This window comes from Trachurus japonicus, chromosome 14, assembly GCF_045865225.1.
Source record: "Trachurus japonicus isolate A0001 chromosome 14, Traja_1.0".
NCBI lineage: Eukaryota > Metazoa > Chordata > Actinopteri > Carangiformes > Carangidae > Trachurus > Trachurus japonicus.
In genome coordinates, this window is record NC_140920.1 from 900,751 (window position 1) to 925,433 (window position 24,683).

At 39.6% G+C, this 24,683-nt stretch overlaps 1 protein-coding gene across 1 annotated transcript in view; it reads left to right on the forward strand.

The window, feature by feature from the left end:
• Positions 1–24,683, forward strand: part of lars1b (leucyl-tRNA synthetase 1b) — a 54,649-nt gene that overhangs the window by 18,893 nt on the left and 11,073 nt on the right. The window contains exons 19-27 of the mRNA XM_085796961.1: positions 4,905–5,043; positions 6,973–7,185; positions 10,298–10,355; positions 10,728–10,791; positions 13,357–13,540; positions 14,474–14,564; positions 15,376–15,516; positions 18,204–18,344; positions 23,949–24,059. Coding sequence (XP_085653087.1) covers positions 4,905–5,043; positions 6,973–7,185; positions 10,298–10,355; positions 10,728–10,791; positions 13,357–13,540; positions 14,474–14,564; positions 15,376–15,516; positions 18,204–18,344; positions 23,949–24,059 — 1,142 coding nt within the window. The remainder of the gene's footprint in view (positions 1–4,904; positions 5,044–6,972; positions 7,186–10,297; positions 10,356–10,727; positions 10,792–13,356; positions 13,541–14,473; positions 14,565–15,375; positions 15,517–18,203; positions 18,345–23,948; positions 24,060–24,683) is intronic.

A 24,683-nucleotide genomic window follows, 5' to 3' on the forward strand; every position in this document is an offset into this window, starting at 1 on the left:
CTGCCTTCCACTGATTGGCCGATGAGTGTCGTCACTGGAAGCGACGACCGACAACAGAAATGTTCCTGCTGAAGCCTGTTATTACCAGAGAATTTCTAATATTTAGACTGGCTCTGTTATTACGTGACTTTATTAAGTTTTAATATTTTTTCATGCGAGAAAGTAACTGTTTAGATCCCCATGTGCGGTTAGTTTATCCAAACGACGGCTGTTTAGAAGTTTGCCCCGATGTTTTTCGGAGAAGTGAAGCTCCAGGTCCGAGCAGCGACCGCGACATCACAGAGGCAGCAGCCCGGCTCCTGACGTGCTCCGCCGGCCAGCCTACCACCGTCACCCCGAGGAGAACAGACCGCTAATTAACTTCCCCGATGGCTTTTTAGAGGTTTACCACCGGCTGGTTAAACTCTTAAATGTTGGTCTCATTGATGAAATCTAACAATTGTGGCTGTAGCAGCAGTTTGTTTGTGGTTAGAAAGAAGAGCAGCACTGCCTTGGGTTCTGAACGCACAGAAAACACCACATTTACATCAATAAATAAATGTTTTACAATGAACCAGGCCGATCTCGGAGCTGGTAGACTCTCCGGTAAGGCATATTGAACGGTTAAATGCCGTTAACGGGACGAGAGCAGTCAAAACGGTGGTTTAAAGCTAGCTACAGCGAGGGTAGGTTCACTTCCTGTTTACAAAGTAAAAGCACCAGTTCTATCGTAATGGCTTTCCTTATGATAAAAGGCAACAGGTGTTTTATTTTGTGAAAATAACCGGAAGTGCGTTGCTCACTACGGCTAGCTTTAGTAACGCCGACTTCGTTGAAACAAAATTGTAAACAGCTGGTATTTTGTCAGTTTTTCAACACGTTGGGGATCTAAACGACTACTTTCTCGCCTGAAAATGTTTCAAATGTTGCTAAAGTTATATATTTACAGAGTTTAGAGCGTTGCTCGGCGCCGTGTAAATGACGTCACGGCGGCACTAGTGACACTCAGTTGTAATGGAAACACAACCAAACCGAGCCGAGCCGAGCCGTGCCGTGCCGAGCCGTATCGAGCCGAGCCGTGCTAGTGGAAATGCGCCATAAGATTACATAATGTGCAGAGTTAAACCGACCAACTTGCCAGAGAGAGAAACCCGCTGCTTTAGTCACAGTCAGAATTATCGATTGATTGGTTGGTTGGTTGGTTGATTGATTGATTGATTGAAGTGTTTATTTCGAATATGAAAATAAAATAATAAAAAAAGAGAATAAGACAAAACATTTAAACATGAGATATAGAACACATATTCGAAAAGGAGTGAGAAGAAGTAAAACTTCTAAACTCCCACCCCCTCTCCTTATATATGACTAGCTAAGATCCTTGTCTAAACATAATAATTACTATATACCCAGGGGGCAAAATCCCAGTTTTTTGAAAAACGGACACGGAGCGTTGTAAAAGCTTTGACACCAGAAATTATATCTAGGAACTTCAAGGATTAAAACCTGGGTGGACAACCCGGTCAACTAGCTGCTGGAAAGATACAGGGGCCAAAACCCCTTTCTGGGGTCATTTTGCTGGCGAAATGATGTAAATGCAAATATTTAGGTACTACAATGGCATAAATAGTCATACAACTATAAAATTTGGCAGAGAGTATCTTGACACATAGGGGGAGGCATGAAAAAAACATTCTGGGGTTTTAAGATATCACCCTCAACATCCCAAAAAAGACCAAAAAAAGTACTGTTCGCCTGACAAATTCTCATGAAAATTATTATTTTTCAGCACTTTATGGAGAATATCTATGCTTAACATGTATATAGAAAACTTCCTTAATTCATAAGCTTCCATTTGAGTCCAAGATAGCCTTTCTACTAGCTACTGGAAAGCTACAGGCTGTCTCCAAACAATGCAACACCTATTGTGAAAAACTCCATGTTAACTGACATGATCAGAAACCATTCTATTTCTGGTCTCCCCAAAGTGAACAGATAGATAGAGAAGACCGTTGGCCACAGCAAGTGGGGCTTTTGAGATAGAAAGGCTATCTTGGACTCAAATGGAAGCTTATGAATTAAGGAATTTTTCTATATACATGTTAGGCATAGATATTCTCCATAAAGTGCTGAAAAATAATAATTTTCATGAGAATTTGTCAGGCGAACAGTACTTTTTTTGGTCTTTTTTGGGATGTTGAGAGAGATATCTTAAAATTGAGTTGCAACAAACCCCAGAATGTTTTTTTCATGCCTCCCCCTATGTGTCAAGATACTCTCTGCCAAATTTTATAGTTGTATGACTATTTATGCCATTGTAGTACCTAAATATTTGCATTTACATCATTTCGCCAGCAAAATGACCGCAGAAAGGGGTTTTGGCCCCTGTAGCTTTCCAGCAGCTAGTTGACCAGGTTGTCCACCCAGGTTTTAATCCTTGAAGTTCCTAGAGATCATTTCTGGTGTCAAAGCTTTGACAACGCTCCGTGTCCGTTTTTTTGCTTTGCCCCCTGGGTAATAACAATGATTTATTACTTTATTATTGTAATAATTCAACCATGAGTCGGATGTTTTGTGGTGCAAATAGATAAAGGAATAATAATGATGTAATATAATATAATAATTATAAGTCCTTTATTTACACAGCAAAAGCAGCCGGAACTACATTCATTCTCGATTACATTTAAATTGCATAATGCAATGAAAGATGCATTCAAAGTAACTAAATAACTCAGCCACATAAGTAGAGTAAGACAAAATAGAGTAAAGTATTCAACTTTTGATCGCAGGTTTGATGCTGCAGACGTCTTTTTATTTTTTTATTTTTTTATTAAAGTTTATCTCATGTGTCTGTAGTGACTTGACCCAGTCAGAGATGAAGCAGCTGTAGTTTATATCTAATGGTCTATAGATGGAGACAGAGCACCGATGATGAACAGCAGCTCCACTCTCCTCTCTGCTCACACAGGGGGTCCATGTGGACTGGGAGACCAGTTCAGACCAGTTCAACACTGAGGAAGCAGTTAAACTCACTCCTATTTTAACTTACTTATGTTGATGTGGACATTTTATTAATAAATATCTATGCTGCACTATAGGTTAATGTTATCCCTCTATGGTACGCTGCACTATGATGCCAGTGGGGAAAAAAATATTTGGAGTGTTTTTATGTCTCAAAATAGACGAAATAAACATAATCTAAAGACATTTTAAAAAATTATTTATTTTTGGAAGTTTTTGGGGTTTGTTGCCTGTAGGCAACATTGTACCATTACAGTTCATCATCTACTGTATTAGAAACACCGACCAGTCTCTGTAGACTTTCACCTCCACTGGCCTCATCCTCATCTTCCTCATCATCATCATAATAGCCTGATGTTTACTTTACTGCATCCAAAATCACATTTATTAAGGATAAAAAACTAAATTATGATGAATTATATGTTTTTGAACATTATATTTACACCTAAACACACACTACCATAGTCTCATAATGCAATATTGATTCCATAATGGTCCACTGTCGCCTCAAGGCAACACTGCAATTTTCTATAATGGTACGTTGTTGCTTTGGGGCAACAGGTGCATTTTAACAAGTTTCCATTATTTAATAAGTAAATAAATTGCATGGAACTATTAAAAATTAAACTTTACTAATCTATTAGTGTAAATATATTTTTTTCCAGATGAAAAAGGGCCAGGAAGTTACTGGATGTTTTCAGACCGTTTTAGTGCAGCAAAATGGCAAACCTGTTTCCTTTGAAAAAGTCTGTAAAAAAGGGTTTCAGTGGCTTCTTGAAAGTCATGTGATAAATTAAAGCATTGTTATTGGTTCTCTAAGGTCTCCTCTCTTTTTAAAGTATTACAGCATTAAATGGGATGAATTGTTGAGATGTGACAGGCCAGAAAGTGGTTTGTTGCTGCCTGAGGGCAACATGGTACCATAGAGGGTTTTTATTTATAGTCACATATTCCCATCGTCTGATCTCCTCAGACTTGATGTTGTTATCACGGCTGTCAATCTTCCGATTCGAATTTCTAACGCTTCCTATGTTAAATATTCAAATTTTTAATGTTTTTTTTTGCTCATTATTATCATATTATTATTCACCTATAGCAGCTTATTATTACATCCCGTGTTTACTAAAGGGCATTCCAACCAAATCAATATAAAACTTGAAGAAGGGAAATCTAAATATTATAAGGTGCAACATCCGTGATCTGTTCGGATAGTTCAACATTTTGTCAAATTGTTCCCATTGCCATAATCCCTATAGTCATAGCAGTAGGTTCGTTACCTTTAATTGTCGGTGCAAGCTATTTTTAGAACGGCGGAGCAGAGCCGTGAGCTGCTCAGAGCTACGCTACCAACGGAGGCTCATTATGGGATTTCTCGGTTGGTTTCCCTCATCAAACTCATCAAATACACAATCCAACAACTCCACAACGCTCTGGTGGACAAGTTGTGAGCTGCACATTCACCACGCTATGAGATAATAACACAACGTTACCACACAGAGTTGTTTTAGAGGGAAATACAGAGACTGTTGATGAAAAACTGTCCCTGAAGGCAACGTGCATCAGCTGGTTTTACATGAATTTCCCTCTAAAACAACTCTGTCTGGTAACGTTGTGTTATTATCTCATAGCGTGGTGGTGAAAAAATGTTGAACTATCCCTTTTAAAATAATAATAATTCAAATTCTGCCAGAACTGCAGCTTCAACACTTTGTGTGATTTTGTTTCATGTGACGGTGAAGATTCACATCTCAGTCGTGTTTGCTGACGGTTTTACCCACTAAGTCCGGTCGCCACGGAGACGAGACTGTCACTTTCCTCCGTCATAATTATAATTATTTGCATCGTGTACATCTATTAATGTGTGTGTGTGTGTGTGTGTGTGTGTGCACGTCTCCCCGTTGCCATAGGAACACGCCTGCCTTGGGACGAGCAGTGGCTGATCGAGTCTCTGTCGGACTCGACCATCTACATGGCGTACTACACCGTGGCCCATCTCCTCCAGGGGGGGGCGCTCAACGGCCAGGGGCCCTCGCCGCTCGCCATCAGGTACGAAACACACATTAACACACACATTAACACACACATTAAAGGGATAGTTCACCCAAAATTGAAATTTCACTCATTAAAAAATGGATACCAACTATGTCTTCGTAACAAAAAGACACACCAAAAAACATCCAAATACCTCCATGCTGCTCGTATGTAATGTCCCTCTTGTATTGAAGCCCCAACATGAGAAATTGTCCTGAAAAAAATTAAATAAGTCTATATTTCAAGCTTGTTTTGTAGCGGAAGCTCCTCTTCCCAGTTCGTCACATTTGGACGGAGTGGGAAGAGGAGCTTCGAGAAGCTTCTGCTACAAAACAAGCTTGAAATATAGACTTATTTCATTTTTTTCGGAGGTATTTGGATGTTTTTTGGTGTGTCTTTTTGTTACGAAGACAGTTGGTATCCATTTGAAACCATTATATGGACATGCAGTGCTATGCCGAGAAATTTCAATTTTGGGTGAACTATCCCTTTAACACACACACACACACACATTAACACACACACACTCTGTTTTGCTTCTGTTCCCTCTCTACTGTTAAACCCGACTCACCTGAGGGAACAGACTTGGATTTAATATTTAATAACTGAATTAAATCATTTCACATGACAGCCGCTGCCTTTTTAGATGTTTTGTTTTTTTGTTTTATTTTAAAGGCAATGTTTTTGCTTAGTTTTTCCTCCAACAATGACATAAATAAATAACAGGGTTTCTATTGGGTCTAAAAAATCAAAAATGTAGGCCTTAAAAAGTCTTAAATTCGTTGAAATGTTGTGTTCAAGTCTTTAAGAATTTTAGACAGGTCTTATTTTTCTTACCTCAAATGCTCCCGTGACACTTTATTGTGCTTTTATTGAATGTATTTTCAACTACAAAGCTAACATGCTACAACTACAGAGACCAACATACAATTTATATTTTGCAGCCAATTTACTTTGCAAGTAATTTTGTGACTCATTTCTGCATTTCTTTTGTATGTTTTGTGGTTGTCGTGATAAAGGTCTTGAGTTTCATTCATAACGGTCTTAAAAAGTCTTAAATTTGAGTTGGTGAAACCTGCAGAAACCCTGAAATGAATTAATAACCTCACAGAGCGGTTTACGAGCTCAGTTTGGAGCTGAGAGAAATGAAACGCTGTCAAACCAACACAGTGAAACATGATAGTTTAATAGGGCTGGGACGATACGCTTTTCTCCCGATTCGATTCTTCTACGATTTTTTGGATGCCGATTCTCGATTCTCGATTTTCGCGATTTTTATTCTGCATTTTTAACACCAGTGAAACAGTTGAATGATTATGATTGTCTACAGACTATTCCAGGAACCATATTTCCCCCCAAAAAATATACATCACATGTACCGTAAGTCAGTTTTTAAGATTTATTCAGCAGCAATATAAATGTTTAGTCTCTTTTCAAAAGCCTGGACTGCAAGAGGCAAAAATAAAAGAGTATAGAAAAAACAGCTTCTGAAACCTTTCTGACAGAATGAGATATAATTTCAAATGTTTTTATTGTGAAGCAGACAGTATATCAAGTATACATCCATCTTGGTTTATGCAATGCTTCAATATTTTGTAATATAAGTAACAAAGGTGTCCTACGAATAAGTAAATGAATGAAAAACAATAGATGGGAGAAAAATCAGAAATATACAAAAATAAGTAAATAAATACATTTATTGAAATAAATAAATAATAACTCCCTCCCTGACCCACCCTGTCCCACCCACCTACAAAATGAGATATAGACCAGGGTAAAAAAAAAAAGACAATTCTAAAGAAAAAAAAATTCCCCCAAAAAAATCGATTTTTGAAAAAAGAAATCGATTTAAAAATAGTCAAAACAAATATTGCGATACTTATGTGAATCGATTTTTTCTCCCACCCCTATAATTTAATTAATCTAACTCCCCTCCCTCCCCAGGCCGGAGCAGATGACCCGAGACGTGTGGGACTTCATCTTCTTCAAGACGTCTCCGTTCCCTAAGACCGACATCCCCAAAGAGCATCTGCAGCGGCTGAGGAGGGAGTTCGAGTACTGGTACCCCGTCGACGTGCGCGTGTCTGGCAAAGACCTGGTGCCCAACCACCTGTCCTACTACCTGTACAACCACGTGGCCATGTGGCCCCGAGACAGGTGAGACTACACCTGTCCTACTACCTGTACAACCACGTGGCCATGTGGCCCCGAGACAGGTGAGACTACACCTGTCCTACTACCTGTACAACCACGTGGCCATGTGGCCTAGAGACAGGTGAGACTACACCTGTCCTACTACCTGTACAACCACGTGGCCATGTGGCCCCGAGACAGGTGAGACTACACCTGTACTACTACCTGTACAACCACGTGGCCATGTGGCCTAGAGACAGGTGAGACTACACCTGTCCTACTACCTGTACAACCACGTAGAGACAGGTGAGACTACACCTGTCCTACTACCTGTACAACCACGTGGCCATGTGGCCTAGAGACAGGTGAGACTACACCTGTCCTACTACCTGTACAACCACGTAGAGACAGGTGAGACTACACCTGTCCTACTACCTGTACAACCACGTGGCCATGTGGCCCCGAGACAGGTGAGACTACACCTGTCCTACTACCTGTACAACCACGTGGCCATGTGGCCTAGAGACAGGTGAGACTACACCTGTCCTACTACCTGTACAACCACGTAGAGACAGGTGAGACTACACCTGTCCTACTACCTGTACAACCACGTGGCCATGTGGCCTAGAGACAGGTGAGACTACACCTGTCCTACTACCTGTACAACCACGTAGAGACAGGTGAGACTACACCTGTCCTACTACCTGTACAACCACGTGGCCATGTGGCCCCGAGACAGGTGAGACTACACCTGTCCTACTACCTGTACAACCACGTGGCCATGTGGCCCCGAGACAGGTGAGACTACACCTGTCCTACTACCTGTACAACCACGTAGAGACAGGTGAGACTACACCTGTCCTACTACCTGTACAACCACGTAGAGACAGGTGAGACTACACCTGTCCTACTACCTGTACAACCACGTGGCCATGTGGCCTAGAGACAGGTGAGACTACACCTGTCCTACTACCTGTACAACCACGTGGCCATGTGGCCCCGAGACAGGTGAGACTACACCTGTCCTACTACCTGTACAACCACGTGGCCATGTGGCCCCGAGACAGGTGAGACTACACCTGTCCTACTACCTGTACAACCACGTAGAGACAGGTGAGACTACACCTGTCCTACTACCTGTACAACCACGTGGCCATGTGGCCCCGAGACAGGTGAGACTACACCTGTCCTACTACCTGTACAACCACGTGGCCTAGAGACAGGTGAGACTACACCTGTCCTACTACCTGTACAACCACGTGGCCTAGAGACAGGTGAGACTGTCTGACACATCTAACCCTAACCCAACTACCTGTACAACCACTACAACAACTACAGCAACATTATTCAAGGCCTTTTAGATGAAGAGGAGGTAGTGAATTCAAAATAAGAACTTTTGGTGATATAAAAACTACACTTTTTATTATTGTTTTACCAGATTTTATCTACTTATGTTTTAATAAGATTCCTCTATTAGTCTGACGATGGAGACATTTTCAGTGTTGCTGCAGCAGACATCAATAAAAAGAATAATGATCATTACATAACAAATATTAAACAATAGGGTTGTGACGATACGCTCATCTCACGAGAACGAGACAAGACAAGATTTTAAGAAAACTACAATGACAAAATATCTGACTGGACCAACAGACTTTTATTTAACAGAGTTGCACAGAGTCGTTTATTACTGGGAAACGCTGGATGCGCTGGTAAGTGATTGATAAGTTTAGTTTTCACTGAGGAGGAGCTATGAAGAACTCAGCTGTGACTGAAAAGCACCTAAACCGAGTCGAGTAGAGTTATAACTGTGTAGTGGAAACCCTGCTTTACATTGTTTTAACATAAAAATTTAAAAAAAAATCTTGCGAGACAGATTTTTAACGCGACGAGAAATATCGTTGAGTTCGCGAGATCTTATTAAACAATTAAAAACTATATGTGTAAAAAAAAAAAAAAAAAAGCCTTTATAGGGCACTCATTGAAATACTTTGAAATTCAAAATTCCAACCTTAGATTGTTATTCTAGGACATAACAAGACTTAATTACAATTTTGACATTTTTCAAAATTTTTCATTTTCATGTAGAAATTGAAGGTCAACGAAGTGACCATTTTTGGTTCCTTGCCCGTTTGTGGTAAAGAAAAATTCCAATAAGTGTATGTATAGAAAATATAAGAAAAACACATAAAGTGCAAAAATTATTAAGTTTTAGAACATGTATGGCTTATAAATTGGAATTATTATAATATTATTGTAATAATAATAATATAAATGTATACAGGCAAAATATGTATATCGTATTTTATACGATTATAAAGTCACTCATATTCACTATTTATAGCTTCAAAATGTCTTGAAATTAGTTAAAATTCTCTCTGAATTACTGAATGGTTATATAAAAACCTTAGACAACAATAATTAATCTAAAGAATTTTACACAACTGTTTATAAGTCATAAACTGAGAAAAAATCACTCATATTCACTATTTATAGCTTCAAAATGTCTACAATTCTCTCTAAATCACTGTTAAGTCATATAAAAACATTAGGCAACATTAAAACACAATTTCCTAAGTTTTATTGCCTTATTTGTGAGGGAAATGCACTTATATGGTTTGTTACCTGAATAGGGCATAATGTCCAAAAACGGACACTTCAGTGTTTACCATAAACGGGCGTATGATCAAATATGGTCACTGCATTTTTCATGGTGTATTATGACTCATTTCCCTAAGATCTCCACAAACAATACTTATGTCATGACTTAGCACAACCAATCAACTGTAAAATGTGTGAGTGTCATCAACTTAGCTTGATTAGTTGTGATGTATCGATCTAATTACTACCGCGAGCCGAGCCGACTGAGCGTCTTTTTCCGCGGTCGAAAAAAAGAGAAAGTTAGCGGCATTCCTGGTCTCTGCTGATTGGTCAAAGGCTATGATGACGTATACCGTAATGTAGCCTGGTCTTTGCTGATTGGCTTGGTGAAGACCACATGTTTCTTGCTCTTACTGACGGGGAGCACGGGGCGGAAATATAACATGTGCGGAAGTGTCCAAAAACAGTCACTTGCCCGGTAAAGGGTTAATATGATAAAACATTATGTGTGTGTGTGTGTGTGTGTCATCCTCAGTGGGAAGTGGCCTCAGGCGGTCCGAGCCAACGGACACCTGCTGCTCAACTCAGAGAAGGTGAGTCGCACTTTAAAGATGTTCATAGTTGTTGTAATATATAAAACATGTGTTGTTGTGTTGTTTTTGTTGTAGTTGTTATTCAGGGACAGACACTGTGTCCTGAGCTGCTCCTCCTCCTGATGCTCCAACTCTCTGTTATCATGTCGCAGTAACTGAGTTGTGTAGAAACGACTTCTCCGCTAATTAACGAGTGTTTGATGCTGTTTGTGGATTTTTATTTTTTTATTTTCTATTTTTTTACTGCTTCAGCTTTGATGTTTTATTTAAACGACAGAGACAGTTTTATTATTATTATTCCTGTCGGCCATGTTGGACGAGCAGCAGCCGTGGAAACTGCTTTAACATCTGTCTGTCTTTGTTTCTCTCCAGATGTCCAAATCTACCGGAAACTTCCTCACTCTGACTCAGGCCATCGACAAGTTCTCAGCAGATGGTTCGTTCATCCATCCATTCATTCATCCGTCCATTCATTCATCCATTCATCTCTCTCATCTTTTACTCTCTCTACTCGTCTCACAAATTTCTTTTTCCAGGGTTTCTGAAATGTTTTGATTGAAGCTTTGAGAGAAATTCATCACACGGACAATAATAAATCTATAGCTGATGACAATACATTCACCAGATTAGACTATAAACACCTGGTGAAGATAGATGAGTGTAAAACAGCCCATAATGTTGATATGAACCAGTGTTTATATGTCTAACAGCTGCACTTTAAACAATTAGTCCAAATAATTTGACGTATTTAAAAAGGGAACGCAATATTTACTTTTCCTGGTAATTAATAGTTACTTTTATGCGTAAGCTGTTTTTCGGTGTAATTTATTTTCCTGTTTTAAAACTTGCTTTCACTGGCAGAAGTGAAAATTTGTTTGAAACAAGTGAAAATTATCTAAAAACAAGTAAATTTTTTAGGTGATGATTCTTATTTTAAGTGGAAAAAGGTTAGTTTTGACTAGAAATGAGACATTTTGACAAGAAATAAGAATATTTTGAGTTTTTGCAGTGCAGGCACCTTTTTACGACAAAACGTTTCTTGTGTGGTTTTGTTTTTTGTTTCTTTTTTGGCCTTTATACTGTATTTTAGAAGCGTCGGGGGGGAGTGAAGCGTCCCATAGGGGGGAGTTGAGTTTATTTATTTTGTGAGGAGACTTCTTGAGTCCAGTAACGGAGCATTTTATTTATTGTCAGTAACAGTAACAGAGTTCTAACAGAGGAAACTGTAACTTTTTGGATTACTGGTAATGTAAAGAGTAACTCCGCTAGTAACACCGTGTTTATTTCTAACGCGGTTTATTCCCGTCAGTGGCGAGGAGTTCAGAGTCGGAGGATCAGACTTGCGATGTACAGTGGCACTGCTGGTTTTAGTTTTAGTTTAAATGCTGCTTTGGTGTGATTTATATTTAGGAGGAAGTTCTTTGTTAGATGTTGGGATGTTGCTCACATTAACGCCGATAGAAATCCCTTCTCTGTGCCTCGTTCTTTATGTTTGCACGCACCTGAATAACGGATAGAAGCTCCTGTTGCTGCTGCTGCATCATGGGAGCAGAGGAAACTTCACAGCCTGACAGCAGCAGACTCTCTCTTCTTCTAGAGTTGACTTTCTGTCTCAGAGCTCAGAGTGAAGTCTGCTGGGGATTTTAAGTTTTTCTTCTTCTCAGACTGAGGAGTTTTATTTTTTTTTGAACTGCACCTGCAGCTGGTTGTCAGAGGAGAGAAGCTCTGCTCAGTATCACAGGATCAAGAGACTGGTTTAATCTGACACCTTCACCTTAGTTTAGTTTAGGGGGTTTGTTTCGGTCTTGTAGAATCAAGTACACATATATCAACATTATATACATGTATGTTTTAAACATAAGTAAACATCAAACAATAATTCATTTCTTTTTTTCCCCCTTAAAGTATAAAAACAAAACAAATGCACCTTGACCGATAAGTTCAAGGTGCATTTGTTAGAACAAAACGTGTATATTCGTGTATATTCTACATGCAGTAGGCAGTTTATGAGCACACTGGTGTTCATAATTCAGTTTTATATTTATTAGGGCCACGGGCCATCGCACTGGGCACTGGTCCCAAGCTGCAGGGACCAGTGCCCGGTGCCCTGCGCAAAGATTTTGCATTGAAGTCAATGGGACGGGTGAAAAAAAAAGAGCGAAAAAGACCAATCATTGGAGTTTAACAAACGTCTACTGCTCAGGCATACTTTCACCTAGAGACTCCATTTAAACTTTAAACAGTAGACACAAGTCTTGTGTATTGTCGTATTACTCCACGTTTTGATAGGTCATATAGTTTTTGATCAATCCCTGATCAATGACCATGATCATTTTTGGAGAAATTATGAGATTATAATGGGTGTGTATTGGACGGAATGTTCGTGTCAGAGTGGGTGACATCATCGGTTAGAGTGGGAGAGATGCCAGAAAAACTCCAGATTTTTTCTCTTTCCACACTCGGCCCGGCCACAATTTACACTCTACACACATGATTTTTTCCAGATTTGTAGACAAACTTGTTCTGTCTCTCACAATGAGCTCAAAATATCAGAGAGATTTACAGAATTTGAATTATCAGCCACTAAGTGCGGCCACGTCTGTCTCTGCTCCTCATTGAGTCCAATACAAATATTTTCTGAGAGGAGCAGAACGGCCTGATGTTTTAAAACTGCCAGCGTCGCCAAAATATTTACTGTAGAAACACCAAATCCTACCACATGTATGCAGATTATTATTTACTTTTTTTATGTAATTCGAGCAGTTTTAAAGTCCACAAGATCATTGATTTTTAAGGTCTGTAAGTTTATGAATAATTTGTTTGTTGAGTCTTGATAATCAGCCCTGTTGATTTTCCTCATTGCTCTATTTTGTAATATGAAAATTGTTTTTTTAATTGTTTTAAACGTACATCCCCAGACCTCTACGCAATAAACAACGTATGGCTCAACAGAAGTTCGGTACAGTAAATGTAGTGATATTTGTTGTATTTGTACCTTCAGGGATGCGTCTGGCGCTGGCGGACGCCGGCGACACGGTGGAAGACGCCAACTTCGTGGAGACGATGGCGGACGCCGGCATCCTGCGTCTCTACACGTGGGTGGAGTGGGTGAAGGAGATGATCGCCAACCAGAACAACCTGCGCAGCGGAGCGGCCGACACCTTCAACGACCGCGTCTTCGCCAGGTAAAAACACAACGACCGCGTCTTCTCCAGGTAAAAACAAACGCTGCAGCTGGAACTCATCAACTCCTCATCATGTAATGCAAACGGTTCTCAAAGTCACGGCCCGGGGGCCCACAGGGGCCTGGAGAGGGTTCAAGGGGGTCCACAACCTTTTCTAGAAATGTTACCACTTTTTTGTTTTGTCTTTTTAGAAATTTGACCACTTTTTCTATAAGTTTTTTTTTTTACTTTTTGACCAATTTTACCACTTTTTTCTAGATTTTTTAAACTTTTTTTTTTTACCACTTTTTCATAGAACGTTTTTTTCTTCTTTTTGACAAATGTTACCACTTTTTTCTAGATTTTTTTTTTTTTTAATTTTACCACTTTTTCTAGAAGTGTTTTTTTTTTTTTTTTTTTTTCTTTTACTTTTTGACAAATTTTACCACTTTTTTTCTAGAATTTTTTAACTTTTTCTTTTTAGAAATTTTACCATATTTTCTAGAACTTTTTTTTTGTACTTTTTGACAAATTTTACCAGTTTTCTAGAATTTTTTTACTTTTGGGGGGGAAATTTTACCACTTTATCCAGAACTTTTATTTTATTTTTTAACTTTTTTACAAATGTTACCACTTTTTCCCAGAACATTTTAACTTGAATTTAAAAAAAGAAATCTTAACACTTTTGAAAGAGACATTGGCAACCGTTGTGACGGTTAGTTCCAGTAAATTCACAACAACAGGATTCAGTCTGAGGCAGTAAATGTAGAAACTCACTCACTCCAGAAGTAAAAACACAGTGTAGATGGTAAACTACGTTTCACACTGAGACTCAGCTCTGGTTCGAGTCCAGATGCCTGGTTCTGGTCCTCTTCCTCTTCCTCTTCCTCTCGGTGCTGAGCTGTGACCTTGTTGTGTTGTTGTGTTGTTGTGTTGTTGTGTTGTTGTGTCCAGTGAGATGAACGCCGGCATCCTGAAGACGGAGCAGCACTACGACAGGATGATGTACAAGGAGGCTCTGAAGAGCGGCTTCTTTGAGTTCCAGGTCAATTAAATATTTTTCTATTTTCTATTTTTTTAATGTTTTTTCATGTTAAATAAACAGGTCGCAGGTCATTCAAGTACAAAGCTCCATATTGGAATAATCTACCTTCCTTTTTTTATCTTTAGATTAAATTTATTTTCCCACTTAAGAACAAGCTGTTTATCTCTATGATATTATTATTTTATTGTAAACTGCAGTGGTATGCTGTTACTCCTGATGTTGTATTGTTATGGGGATATGCGTATGTGTATTTCTATGTGTGCGTATAAGATAAGATAAGATAATGCGTGTATTTATGTGTGTACACATGTTTATATATTTTTTATTTTTTTATTTAACCTTTATTTAACCAGGCGAGCAAATTAAGAACAAAATTCTTATTTTCAAGTGCAGCCTGAAGGGGGAGAGGAGTGGTAAAAGTGAAAACAAGGTTATATAAATTACACAGAAAAATTCAATACAATACAATATATAGTTCTTGGTTTCTTACTTTGCAGTAATCTGTTTTTTTGAGAGCTTGTGATGGGGTGGGGTCGGGTGGGGCATGGGGGCTGTGGAAGTGGGAGAGCAGTGTGTTTTGTGTCTGTTGTGTGTTAATTGTGTGTATGTTTAGTGTTATTTTATGAAGTTGAAATGATTTTCTGTCCAAACATGAGCTGGTTTTATGGACGAGAGAGAGAGAAGTCTGGCTCAGAGGATGTGACGATGATGATAATGACCTTTAACCTTTAACCTCTACCTGTGTGTGTGTCTCTGTGTGTGTGTGTGTGTGTGTGTGTCTGTGTGTGTGTGTGTGTGTGTGTGTGTGCAGGCAGCGAAGGATAAGTACCGTGAGCTGGCGATCGAGGGAATGCACAGAGAGCTGGTGTTCCAGTTCATAGAGAGACAGACGCTGCTGCTGGCGCCCATCTGCCCTCACCTGTGTGAATACACCTGGGGCCTGCTGGGCAAGGTAACACACACACACACTCACACACACACACACACACACACACACACACACAGACAACACACTGACATCCACTGATGGGAATAACGGCGTTACTAACAGCACTACTTTCACCAGTAACGTGTAACGCGCAGCCTTTTTCTGGACTGAACATTAACTCTCCAAGGGGTTCATGGAAAAATAGATTTCATATGAAACAACCCTTAATTAATTGCTTTTATCATGTAGAACTCAGTTACCTTTTGGGAAAAGTAACTAGTAGTAATTATTCGGGCTGGGCCGATACGCTTTTGTGCCGATTCGATTCTCTAACGATTTTTGGGTCCCGATTCGATTTAAATTGCGATTCGATTTTACCAAGTATTGCGATTTTATATTTCAATTATTGTGATTTTCTTTCCTTAAACAAGAGCAGGTTGAACCAAACACTTGATAATAATACATCATAAGTCATATTTACAAAAAACAATACACACATCACATCACATCAGTTTGTCTGTTGTGTTCGTTTGTTCACATACTAGATATATGTGAACAAACCAACACAACAGGCCGGTTTGACTTTGTCAAGTGTAATGGCACAGAAAGAATACATGATCGTACAATAAAGATTGGTCTACCCAAAAAAACGCAATTAATATAAAAATCGATTTTTTGGCCCCAGCCCTAGTAATTATAACTAATTACATTTTAAAGTAAAATGCCCAACACACGGCTGATCATGTGTGATCATTCTGTCGGTTTTTCATCGACGCTCTCGTGTCCCTTCAGCAGCTCAGACTCAGACAGACGGAGAGAGACAGGAATATTTTTAACGCTCAGATTTCTGAATAATTATGAAAGAGACGTTCGTTCTGCTGCTGCTGCTGCTTTTTCAGCCGTCGCTTAGCAACAACAAAAGCCCCACACAACCACACAACCAGCCCCCTTTTTTTTTATCTCCAATCGTGTGTTCGGCACCAGCAGCTAAAGAGCTAAGAGGCACTCAGAGCTACACAACAACACACACACACACACATGCTCTGGTAAACTGGTGTGTGTGTGTGTTACTGGCTGTTGAACAGGATTTTAAAACGTCCAGTGGGCTTCAGACCAGGTCCTTGAAATCCTTTAACGTGTGTGTGTTTTTACCTGTGTGATGGGATGGAGGATCAAGGCCTGGAGAGTTTTGGAAAGCAGATGAAAAGAGGGAAATTCATTCAATATAAAATTCTGCACCGGTTCTGTCGGACACCAAATAGGCTTTTTTTTTTAAATAAAAAAAGAATAAAAAGAAAAACCCAGAGCACACGAATCACTGGTGATGCGATGAAAATTTAAGTAGTGAGTAGTGTCTTCATCAGGGTCAAATTCTTTAAAAAATTGGATTAACAAATAGCAATTAAAGCAGAAGTAAGTGATATTTTTGTGTTAATCTAAGTCTTAAATAGTTGTATCTTCCGACAGCAATCACTTCTATAGAGTGTTTGGTCTGAAACACGGGTCTGTCAGTCACTCTGCTCTGCTCTGAGCCCAGGAGAAAACTTTCCTTGTATCCTACAACCTTTATCCAATGAGGAGAGAGAACGGCATAAAGGGGCAGTCCTCTCTGTGTGTGCAGCCAAGGGAAGCGCCTGAATGTGGTGACGTAGGGACGAGGACTGTTATGGTGCGTTCAAGGCAACTCGTAACTCGTGTTTTTCCGACCTGTGAAGTGGTACCAGTTCGATCTGGTACGAGTTCACGGGTCAGAAGTTACGAGTGGCCGTTATAGTGACTTTCACAGGTAAAACAGGTCGGAGAAACACGAGTGGGTTGCCTGGAACGCTACAAAGTCCTAAGTCCTGACTTGAAGCTGTAATTTACGGTTTCAAAAGCCTGCCTGGAACGCAGCATTAGCCAAAACCACCGGATCGCTTACTTCTGCTTTAATGTTGGGAATGTAAAAAAAAACATATGAAGAGTTCATTTACAAAAGCAGATAAACGGCATTTTGAAAAAAATGAGCTGACGCTTGTGAATTATTCTTTGCATAGTGTTGTTTTCACTCACTTAAAGGGATAGTGCGACATTTTAGCAAATCTGCCTATTGAAATAATCCTTATAGTCATAGCAGTAGGTTCGTTACCTTTAATTGTCGGTGCATGTTGTTTGTAGATCGGCGGGGCAGAGACGTGAGCTGCTTACAAATTGGTACTTTTCAACTGTCCCTCAAAACTCATCCAATACACAATCCAACAACGCCAAACAGCTCTCTCGAAGGAGTTATGACCTGTACAGTCACCACGCTGTGAAATAATAACGTATATATGAAGCAAATACTCTGAACTACTTTCCTTTTAAGATATAACGATTTAAGACTTATATTAACACAAATATTCCGCTTACTTCTGCTTTAATTTACAATGAATAAGCGATAATTAGGAGTTAATATCAGGAAAAATCTTAATTCATTGTGTAATAGAGGTTGAATAAGGCTATGTAGAATAAGGTAAAGTGTTACCCATCTTTGTTTCACATTTGTTCGTACCTTTGCTTTTGTATAAACTGAATCCCTCTTAGTTCATATCTACTGGTTTGAGTCTGCAACATCCTCTGGAAGCAGATTATTATTTACTTTATACATCATTTGAGCAGTTTTGAATGTTAAGGTCTGTAAGTTTATGAATAATGTCTCTCTCTGTCCTTCTCTCTGTCTCTCTGGTGGACAGAGCGGCTCTCTGATGAAGGCGTCGTGGCCGGTCGCCGGTCCAGTGGACGAGGTTCTGATCCGTTCCTCTCAGTACCTGATGGAAACGGCCCACGACCTTCGACTGAGGCTCAAAGCCTACATGCAGCCCCCCAAGAGCAAGGTAAGAGACATGTTTGTGTTTCTGCAGGGTATCCACGGGGTCTGGAAAAGTATTAAATGGTGATAAATCAATTTGGGAAAATTAAGACCCTTAAAAAGTACTAAAAAGTCTTTTCACGACTTTATAAAGTCTTAAATTTTGAAGGTATTTTTTCTGAATTAGCTGTCCAAGAGTTTGAGTCCTAAAACACATTGTAAAAGTGTGTGAATTTATTCATTTTATTAAAAAACAAAGATGAACCGGTACATAAAAAAAGAAAAGAAGATGCCTTTGATTTATTATCCCAGCCTATTTTGAATTCTGTTGTATCATAGTGGTCTATAGTCTTTATCACAGACTGAAACTGTTGAGTTAAAAGTGTCACTGATGTAAATGGTTACAGTTTGAAGTGGCGGTGAGGTGTTAAAAAATATTGAAAATGTCTTGAAAAAGTCTTAAAATTAACTTCCAGATTCCTGTATACACCCTGTTCTGTGTGTGTTTGTGTTGTAATGTCTTTTTAAAGTGACTGTGACCGAACGCTGCAGATCAGAAGTGGCTGTGTTTGTTTTGAATGGTTTTTTATTTTATTATGAACGTCTGGAAGTGTTCATCATTAAGTGTGGTAATTAAAGCGTCGCTGCTCCCTCAGGTACCTCGGCACTTCACTTCACTTCCACGGCTGTTTCATGATTAAAAAAAAGGCTCAATAAGAAGAAAAAAACATCAGTAACAGCAGCTTATTAAAGTCAAGATAAAGTCGTTTTATCACCTCTGAATCTATAATCTGAATCCTCTCTGTCACAAAACACATTTGCTGTTTTGCTCTTTTCATTTTTTCCTAATTAAAGTAAAGATGAATGTGCAGCGGTGTGTGTGTGTGTGTGTGTGTGTGTGTGTGTTGGAGCAGCTTCAAACTGGATTTTCCTCCTCACCGAGACTTTATTAAGACGGTAAACAGACGATATGAATCCATTTAGATTCTGCTCTCTGTGTGTTTTGAACGTTTCCTGTCAGAGCACCCGGTGTGTTAGATCTGAGTGATCCGCTGCAGGACTCGGTGTCGAGTTCACAGCTGGAAACTTCCTCTATTGTTTGTTACCAGCTCAGAAACTCAATAAGAATTGATGATGAGATCCAAGACGACCGATAATCTCACTCTGGTATCGATCAGCTGCTGCTAATGGAGACGAGATGGAGACGGGATGGAGATGGGATGGAGAGACAGGATCAGTGTTCAACATAACATTTTTTCTGTCTGTTCTACAAGTCAGTTTAAAAGTGGGGTTGTATGATCTCCAAATAGCCCCTAAGTACTTTAATTGCAGTAGAAGACTCTCTGCACTCCTCCCGTTAGCAACGCCAGCCCATAATAGCCCTGCCCAGAGATTTACAACATACAGTGTTGTGAACAGACCCAAAGAAACGGCCTATTTTCACGGCCTAAAAGAGGTTTTACCTGAAGGAAAATACACAGTTCCATTGTTCACTATAATATAATTTTTTCCAGCCCTTCAAAGTGCAGGAAAAACACAGTTTTTATTTGGACCTAACCAACTCACGTATCCCTCCGCCCAGGGTTAGCGCCCGCCGATCAGCAGTTGGTTAGGTCCAAATAAAAACTGTGTTTTTGCATAGTGACGTCCACCTCCTTCCTCCCATCACGCTCTTGAAAACAAGCATGTCGGCGTTCGTTAAAGGACAATTCCAGGGAAATTCACTGGGGGTGTATGTTCTAACATTTTAGGTCTAAAAGAAGGAATCTGAAGGTTTCCAGTTTAATGTCTCCTGTTTTGCGGTAGTTGCGTCTGTCCCCGCATCGCCACGGCAGCGATGAATGGGAGCAGATCTAAGTTCTGCTGTTTAGGCTGTTTCCATCCCTCAAAGCCACAGACAGCGTCAGATGGAGACTCAAACATGCAGCCAGAAGTTTTTATTACTTCAACAAGCCGACATGTTTGTAAAACTAGATCTAATTCAAAGTCTGGCGGAGTCGAGACCCAAGTTGACGCTCGGTGTGTTCAGGTGCAGTGGGAAGCTCCCGTTTGTGTCATAAACACAGGAATATCAACTCTGGACTTGCTGGAAGTAATAAAAACTTCTGGCTGCATGTTTGAGTCTCCATCTGACGCTGTCTGTGGCTTTGAGGGATGGAAACAGCCTAAGCAGCAGAACTTCAATCCGCTCCCATTCATCATCGTTGCCGTGGCGACGCGGGGACAGACACAACTACCGCAAAACAGGAGACATTAAACTGAAAACCTTCAGCTTCCTTCTTTTAGACCAGTGTTGTTTTCGTTAACGATGACGATGACGAAATATTTTCGTTGACGCACCTTTTTTTCATGATGATAACGAGACGGTGAGGAGATAAACATCATGGCTCTCCGATGACGAAAACATGATGTGACGTGTGTGAGTTTTCGTTGACGAGACGAGAACGGACGTAAATGTTAGTGGTCGGGCTGTGATCGCCTCTAAATTCCATATTATGGACTGTCATTACTCTAAGCTTAACATGATTTAGCAACGGCTCCGTCAACAACAGAACGATGCTGCTGAGACGAGCCACGGACACGTGGTGCGCCGCCGCCCGGTGCTTGTGATTAGAGCGGCAGAGAGCAGCAGGCAGTGATCAGCTGCTCCGGTGACCGCAGTCGGCACGGTGCAGCGGCTCCGCGGCGCTGACGGGTGGTCAGACGTTCAACATGCACGACATTTCTGCTTATTGTGCGTATAACCTGTCAATTAAAAATCAACAAGTATCTGCAACGCTGCTGCATCCTTGTGTGGTCACACCACCACCTGGCATGCAGCAGCGCATTCTGCTCAACACACCTGCTGTCACTCGACCAGAAGATACATGGACGCATTTTAAATATAATCCAGCAGAAAAAAAACTGAATGCACCAGGCTACTGTTACCACTTTATCTGTGTGTAGGCTAATGTATAATCCTTAGACCATAAGCCATTGGGTGGAAACAGTAACCCTTCCTTTATTGAATTAATTTGTTAAAAGACTTTTTTTTTTTTTTTTTACTAAAACTGACTAAAACTAGACGAAAACCTTGTTGAGTTTTCGTCGACTAAAACTAGACTAAAACTATCACATATAGAAATGACTAAAACTAATAAGTATTTTCGTCAAAAAGACTAAGACTAAGACTAAATCTAAAATGCCTGCCAAAAACAACACTGTTTTAGACCTAAAATGTTAGGAACATACAGCCCCCAGTTGAATTTGCCTGGAATTGTCCTTTAAGACCAGCCAGGATTTTGGATGAATTTCCCTCTAAAACAACTCTGTAGATGCTTCATCTTGTTTTTGAGGTTGTCCAGATATGAAGCATCTTGCAGCTTTTTATCTCTGAGGCGTCAAATGAATCATGAAACATGGCAGGAGTTTGTTTCTCGGTGTAGATGAGACACAGAAACACAACAAAGTGACTGTGGCCGTTTCACCACGTCACCCTGAGCATCAACTGGGACTTCTTCTACCCTGAATAAGTTGTTTTAGAGGGAAATTCAAATTCATGTAAAACCTCTGATGCGCGTTGCCTTCAGGGACAGTTTTTCATCATCAGTCTCTGCATTTCCCTCTACAACAACTCTGTCTGGTAACGTTGTGTTATTATCTCATAGCGTGGTGTATTTGATGAGTTTGATGGTTCGACAGCTCCACCGTTCTAAAAATAGCTTGCATCAACAATTAAAGGTAACGAACCTACTGCTATGACTATAGGGATTATGGCAATTATGGGCCAATTTGACTAAATGTTGAACTATCCCTTTAAAGGTTGAATAATAAGACATTTTTTCTTTATTATTGTCTTTTTAAAAACCTTCTTTAATGTCCTGTGTATGTTGACTCCTCATGGTTAACAACATCAGGGCTCATTAACAGAAACAGAACTGGACTGGACAGCTGTCATGTGAAATATGTTCACAGACTTGTCTCCATCACAGGAAACACACACACACACACACACACACACACACACACACACACACACACACACACACACACAGCACACTACAGGCTCTGCCGATTTAAGAGCTGTACTGTATGGGAACATTTTTCTTTTCTTTACTCAGCAGCTGTCTTGTGTAGGGGTGGGTATTGCCAAGGACCTCACGATACGATACACATCACGATACTTGAGTCACGATACGATACGATATTGCTATATCCAGATTTTGCAATATATTGCGATATTCTACGATATTCTACGATATTCTACATAGTTCACTGAAAAATGTAAAAGGCATTATGCATCTTAAAATCCAAGTTGTATGTACATCAGATGATAGTGATAATTTATGGGACAAACTGAGTCAAAACAATGTCATTCAAATTATCCATGCGCAAGTTACAACAACATATTTGCATGTACAACACACTGTCTGAGGCAGCAGCACAGTGACACCTCGCGGAGCAGAGGTGCGGAAGTCGTACTGGATTTACGTCTGAAACATGATTTATTATTTGAAAAAAAAATGTGATTTTTAAAAAAAATATTGATATTGATCGATATTTAAATATTGAATATTGATATCGTATCGCGATATAAAGTATCACGATATATTGCCATATCGATATTTTTGCCCACCCCTAGTCTGGTGGAACGGCCTTCCTTTAAACCTTAAAACTGTTAGCTCCTCCTACTTTCTTTTTAAGTCCTCAATAAAAAAATGGTTAGCCAACCAATAAATTAAGTCAAAAGAGCCGTGAAGCACCAGATTATTGTATTGTTTGTTTGTTTGTGTGTCTGTTTTATGTTCTGTTGTTTTATTTCTGTTTGGGACCTAATCTCTTGTTTTATCTATTTGATCTTGTTCTTGCTCTTCAGTGTTGTCGTCTATGTTCCTTAGTGTCTCTCTCCCATGTTTTTTAGTCCATGTGTTGTGTGTTTGTCTTCCTTGTTTTAAATCCATGTGTACCCAGGGTATCCGCGGGGTCGTGAAAAGTATTAAAAGGTGATAAATCAATTTTGGGAAAATTAAGACCCTTAAAAAGTATTAAAAAGTCTTTTCACGACTTTATAAAGTCTTAAATATTGAACGTATTTTTTCTGAGTTAGCTGTCCAAGAGTTTGAGTTGTAAAAAACATTGCAGAAGTGTGTGAATTCATTTGTTTTATTAAAAAACAACGATGAACCGGTTCATGAAAAAGAAAAGAAGATTGTTGTTTTTGTTTTTTTGAGAGTTGAGCAATGTTTTTTTTATAAACTTTGCCTTTGATTTATTATCCCAGCCTTTTTTGAATTCTGTTGTATCATAGTGGTCTATAGTCTTTATTACAAACTAAAACTGTTCAGTTAAAAGTGTCACTGATGTAAATGGTTACAGCTTGAAGTGGCCGTGAGGTGTTGAAAAATGTCGAGAAGGTCTTGAAAAAGTCTTAAAAATGTATTGAAATTAACTTCAAGATTCCTGTATAAACCCTGGTACCGTCTACCATCAAATAGGACCACAATGGAAATAAGCCTTTTGAGCTTTATTGTGTTTTTAATCCTTTTGAACACTTGTCTAATGTTGTTCAATAAAGTTTTCAATGAATCAATCAGAAACCTGAGCCTCAGGTTGAGCCACATCGTTAACGTTGAACCATCTCCTCTAACAGAAAGGAGACTCCAAGCCTCCAGCCAAACCCTCCCACTGCTCCATCTACGTGGCCAAGAGCTACCCGCCATGGCAACACAGCGCGCTGTCGCTGCTCGGCAACCACCACAAGGTGACACACACACACACACACACACACACACACACACACACAGTGAATCCCTACAGTAGTCCTGTGTGTTGATCAGGTAACATGATGATGAGGTGAATTATTATCTGATGCAGCCAGTTTAATAGCTGCTGTGATCAACTCTGAGTCTGAGTCAATGGATCACATCACCTAGAAGCTGTTGAGATAAAATGCTGAAATGTACATTAAAAATGTATAAAAATCATGTAAAAACTGTACTTTCTTTCTTTCTTTCTTTCTTTCTTTCTTTCTTTCTTTCTTTCTTTCTCCATCTATCTACCTCTTTCTATCTATCCCCTTCTTTCTTTCTTTCTACCCCTCTCTCTGTCTTTTTACTTCTTTCTTTCTTTCTTTCTTTCTTTCTCTCTCTCTCATCTATCTACCTCTTTCTATCTATCTATCCCCCTCTTCCTTTCTTTCTTTCTGTCTTTCTATACCCTTTCTCTGTCTTTTTCTTTCTTTCTTTCTACCCCTCTCTCTGTCTTTTTCTTTCTTCCCCCTCACTTTCTCTGTCTTTTTACTCCTTTCTTTCTTTCTACCCCTCTCTCTCTGTCTTTTTCTTTCTTTCTTTCTTTCTTTCTTTCTTCCCCCTTTCTCTGTCTTTTT